At 38.4% G+C, this 5124-nt stretch overlaps 1 protein-coding gene across 1 annotated transcript in view; it reads left to right on the top strand.

The window, feature by feature from the left end:
* KLHL7 (kelch-like family member 7) overlaps positions 1 to 4809 on the top strand; it is a 21174-nt gene extending 16365 nt beyond the window's left edge. The window contains exons 8-10 of the mRNA XM_010150449.1: positions 2138 to 2339; positions 2610 to 2707; positions 4389 to 4809. Coding sequence (XP_010148751.1) covers positions 2138 to 2339; positions 2610 to 2707; positions 4389 to 4672 — 584 coding nt within the window. The 3' untranslated portion in view covers positions 4673 to 4809. The remainder of the gene's footprint in view (positions 1 to 2137; positions 2340 to 2609; positions 2708 to 4388) is intronic.
* Positions 4810 to 5124: the final 315 nt, after the last annotated feature.

The following is a 5124-nucleotide window of genomic DNA, read 5'->3' as shown; positions in this document are numbered from 1 at the left end:
GGGGTGGGGGGGTGGGGGGGAAACCCGGGGTGGGAAGCAAACCCTAAAGCGAAGAAAATTTTTTTCGTAAATCCTCTTGTGCTCTGCTTTGCTGCAGAGGGAGGTGAGCAGAGGAGAAAGGTCATAATCATTGCTTAACATCGCTAGGTCACTTAATGGAAAGTTGTGACATTTAGGTAGTGTTGTTTGACCCCTAAAATATTTTAGGAGGGCGAAGGTAGCAGCAGCGTAGACAGCTCCTGGCTGCCATCTAGTGTGGTAAATGTGAAGTAGCACCTTTCCCATTCCGTGGGATAGGCTTAGCTAGGGCTGCATTGTGAAACTTGGAAGACTACAGAAATCCTGCAGATCTTGCGCGTTTCCCACATGTCAGTTCATGGGGCAGTACCATCCAAACTCTGATTGCGCAGTTTATTTTCTGGTGCGTTGTAAATAGTTAATACAGCTGCCATGGAAATCTTAACTTAGGAGTTTTCTTTTAAACCTACCCTCACATTACTGCACAGTTGCACTTTGCTTTCCATAAATACCATTCAAGACAATAGTAAAAGCTAAAAATCAATTACAGAGTTTATTTTGCCTGTATGCTTTTCTTTAGAATCTAGTGAACACTGCTTGTTTGGAAAAGTTTTGTCTATGCTGAATCTATTATTTTCTGATTTGGAGCAATGTAAGCCATTAATTGGAGAAAATGCTGCAGTGTGTTTAGCTGTAAAGAAATGTAAAAATTGCATGCTTTTTGCATTGATTGAAGACTTTGGAAAACAAATTACTGTGCCAGTCCATCACAGAAAACAGGGCTTGCTTCCCCTTCATGAATTAACCGGAGTACTGTTTTATTTTGCAGTAGCAGAGTTTAAAGCTAAACATAGGAAATTATTCCACTGTTATTTAGGTGCAGGAAAAATATTTAACATTATACTGATAGCATTCTGAAAATTGAGGCTTTTCTCCTTTTTTTTTTTTAAAAAAAAAGACATTAGAGACAGTTCTGCTGTATTTCCCATGGATGAGAATTTCTACAACTTCAAAGCAATAAGGATATTTACATCAAGGAAAAAACATGTCCTACTCTATACAGTTCTTTGTGATATTAAGAATTACATGGTAGGAGTAAACAAATGCACAGGTCACAGAAGTCTACTGCTGTATTTTGGGTCTGGATATGTAGCAGTGTTCTGAGGGTTCAGATCCCTGCTGGTAGAGAGCTGCTAGTGTGACAACCTTAAATTTTAGAAGTAGAAAGCCATGGGAAAAGAGAGACAAAAGACACTGTTAACTGTTTTAGGGTAATACATCTATTGAAATAAGAGGAGAAGGATGCTGGCTCTCTTCTCAGGAAGTTGTATGCAGCCTTCTCTGCTTTAGCCATGGTTCAGCTAGTTAACTGAGCACAAGTCCTTAAGCTCCCATCTATCTTCATTAGAAAAATTGCTTTCGATTTCAGTAATGGTTTTACTGGCCCTTGAGGGAGGAGTACACAGACCTTGCACTTCCAGAAAATAAGTATCTGCCAGACACTAGGAAGAAAGTAAAATGGTGAGGAGTAGCTGTCTTGTGGTTGCTCATAATTCAGGAGTAGATCATAACAACGGAGCTGTCTAACTCCAGAGGCAACAAGTATTCTGGGGAGTGGGCAAGTCACACATTGCTTAGAGAAAGAGACTCATGGGAGTGAATCTGTACGAAGTTTACAAAGTTGATTTCATTTTCACATCTGAGAAGGAAATATATTTCCAAGTAGTGAGAGTAGCAGGAGATGATGACAATATGATCAGTAATTTATATGCATTGTTCAGTGTTTATTTCCCCCTTCCCCGCCCAAAAAAAAAAAAAGAGAATCATAGAATGGCTTAGGTTGGAAGGGACCTTAAAGATCATCTATAATTTGGTTTTTGTTTTCAAACACAAATAGCAATTTTAGAGTTGTGTATTTTGAAACAGAAGAGTCAAAAGAATTACAAATATTTGCTTACTGAATAGTCCCAAGTTGGTTAGTTCTGCTTTTGGGGGTGGGAAAGCAGCTTTCCCTTTTCAACCGACAAAGAAAGCATCAACTTGATAATTAGTTAGATTCTTCTCTTGAAAGACAACCATGAAGATTAATGCCACTTTGGTGGGTTTCTGTTTCTTTAAGGAAATTCTGCACTGTATTTATTTGAATGCTATGACACGAGAACAGAAAGCTGGCACACAAAGCCCAGCATGCTGACTCAGCGGTGCAGCCATGGAATGGTGGAGGCGAATGGGCTCATTTATGTATGTGGAGGAAGCTTGGGGAACAATGTTTCTGGAAGAGTCCTGAATTCCTGCGAAGTTTATGATCCAGCCACAGAAACGTAAGTATTATATCAGTTCTGGTTATTTCTGGTAACTAGCGGCTTTGCTCGCTATGTAAACAACTGAAGTATAGAGGAAGAAGTGGAATTTTCCCAAATTAAGCAGTAACAAATCAGCTGTTCTTAGTTTGACTTAAAAGCCAGTTTTTCTTAAGCAGCTTTCTTCCAAACTTGATTTTCCTAATACTAAGTTTTATTTGCATATTATACTTACTGTCTAGGAACTAAATAGTGAGGTTTCCTCTTCTGTTTGGCTTTCTTTTTCCCCAGGTGGACTGAGCTGTGTCCAATGATTGAAGCCAGGAAGAATCATGGGCTGGTGTTTGTAAAGGACAAAATATTTGCTGTGGGTGGACAAAATGGCTTAGGTACTTTAAATTCTATTAATTCTCTAGCTGGTTACACAAGGTTTCGTGGGGGCCGTTTTTTCCTTTGCAAAGAATTCATCGTACTCTGTTCTGCTGGAAAAATTGAGCAGTACCATAAAACACGTCCTGTTCTCACATTGTTGTTGCCTTCCCTCTTTCACCTCCCCACTTCACTGTATCTTATTTCAGACCGTTTTGCTAATGACAGTACCGTCAAATTCAGATGTGCACCCATACTCTAGCTCAGTTCCGCAGTAGTTTAATATGGATGCACCAGTCATCTGAGAAGATCATCTTTTTTGTTCTTCGTTACATGTTCTGAGAGATTTCAGCATTATTTTGAGATAGGTAAAGGTGTAGCCACTATTTTTGGGAACTTCAGGCTAAAGACTTCTGACTAGTGAGCTGTTCTAAAGAGGTGAAGAAGTGAGAACTCGTTTATGACTGCCCCAGTTTGGAAATACAGCTTACTGTTATGGGCAGGTCGCTTTATGATCTGCCTATCTCCTTGTCTTGAAAACTAGAATCACAGTAGTTTATTTCCCAGGGGAGTTGAATTTTAATTATACAGGGTTTCCAAAGTGCTTTTCAAAATGGAAAATTCTCAGCTATGAGGTTTATTAATCATTATTTATGGTAATTAGAATATTTGGTTTCAGATTAATGCTATTTTAGAATATAGCTTGTATTTTAATTAGCTACTGAAGCTATTCCAGCACGATTGATTCCTGATGCAAAGCTATTGGTAGATGCAATTTTCTGCACAAACATTTTTACCAACCAGTTATAGCCAGAGCTGCCACTCTGCAAAATGTTCATCTATTCACTGAATGCTCGTTTTAGAAGTTTGTACAATTGAGCCAATAAGTTTTGTTTTGCTGTTCATGTTCCGTAGCTTGACTGATGAATTGTTCTTACTGTAATATAATGGGGAAGAGTCATGTCTGGGGTGAAATACGTGTACCTCTTAATGTTATATAGGTGTTTTAATCTCTCAGATCTAGTAATTCAGGATTGGAAGTGAAAACTGACTCCAATTACTATTGATAAATAGGGACAACAGAATGTAGATGTTGTGATTACTTGCCTGTTTCTTGAAAAAGCAAATCTCAGTCAAAAAGTCTACTTTTCTGCAATAACTTTTGATTCCCTTGGCCCTTTCCAAAAGGACTTAGGCTTTTAAACATCAATGATTTTATGATCTTCATTAAGAGAGACATCCTCTGTCAGTAAATTACCAATTTAGGTAAAGGTGCCTTTAGAATAAAATGCCATCACTGTAAGGAAGTTGCAGGTGGAGTCCTAAGTTTTAATCACTAGCCACAAACCCCTAAGAAATCAGTCTGGTTTAGTTCTTCTGTTCATGAAGTAACAGGTTAGAAACTCTAGAAATGATATAAAGTGAAAATTTTTACAACACATCTCACTGCCAGTCTCCCTTTTCCTTTTCTCTGTTTCTGTATTTCTGAACTAGTGGTTTGCCCTTTTATAAACTTGTGGCCTTTTTCATGTTGTGTGTGGTGTGTGGGTTTTTTTTGGTTTTGGTTTTTTTTTTTCTTCCCTCTAGGATTCGTGTTTTAACCTTGAAAATAAAGACTAAGGTTACTGAAGCATTTGTATGCTCTAGTTCAGTCCGTATGGTACAATGTAATAAGCAGTTATCTATCTCATTGCTTTGTAGGTGGCCTTGATAATGTAGAATATTACGATATCAAGACGAATGAATGGAAGATGGTGTCTCCAATGCCATGGAAAGGTGTAACAGTGAAGTGTGCTGCTGTGGGATCTGTAGTCTATGTCCTGGCTGGTTTTCAGGGCGTTGGTCGATTAGGGCACATTCTTGAATATAATACTGAAACAGACAAATGGATAGCCAACTCCAAAGTCCGTGCTTTCCCAGTGACAAGTTGTTTAATCTGTGTTGTAGACACTTGTGGGGCAAATGAAGAAACTTTAGAGACCTGAAAACTTGTAGGAGATGCTGAGACATTCTTCAAGGACTTGGGGGAAAGATGGCTATTGGTGCTTTGCTTCCATGTTTTACTGAATCTTGTTAAACTGAGTAATGGGAAGAAGTGAGATGCAGTCTTTCAAGTTGTATATACAGTATATTGTACAACATGGATTTTGTCATGCCCATTTTCTTGTCTGTTTTAAGAGATGGGGATGTGTTTTGAGAATCCACTTACCTAGATGAGATGAGACATCTTCCTTTAAAAGGACTGTGTGTGTGGCCTTGTCAAAAGTAGACCTAATCCAGTTATTTAGAAGAACTCAAAGCATTTGAAGATAAAATTTCTGGTTAAATGACACTTTACCCAGCTCAGTTGCAGAGATGCTTCATTTAATAAAGGTGAGTAAATGCAGCTTGGGTCATGAGATAAGAAAAATTTCTCACTTATACCTACCTGCAGAAG

This window comes from Eurypyga helias, unplaced genomic scaffold, assembly GCF_000690775.1.
Source record: "Eurypyga helias isolate BGI_N326 unplaced genomic scaffold, ASM69077v1 scaffold2964, whole genome shotgun sequence".
Taxonomy (NCBI): Eukaryota; Metazoa; Chordata; class Aves; order Eurypygiformes; family Eurypygidae; genus Eurypyga; species Eurypyga helias.
This window is presented reverse-complemented; position numbering and strand designations above follow the sequence as displayed.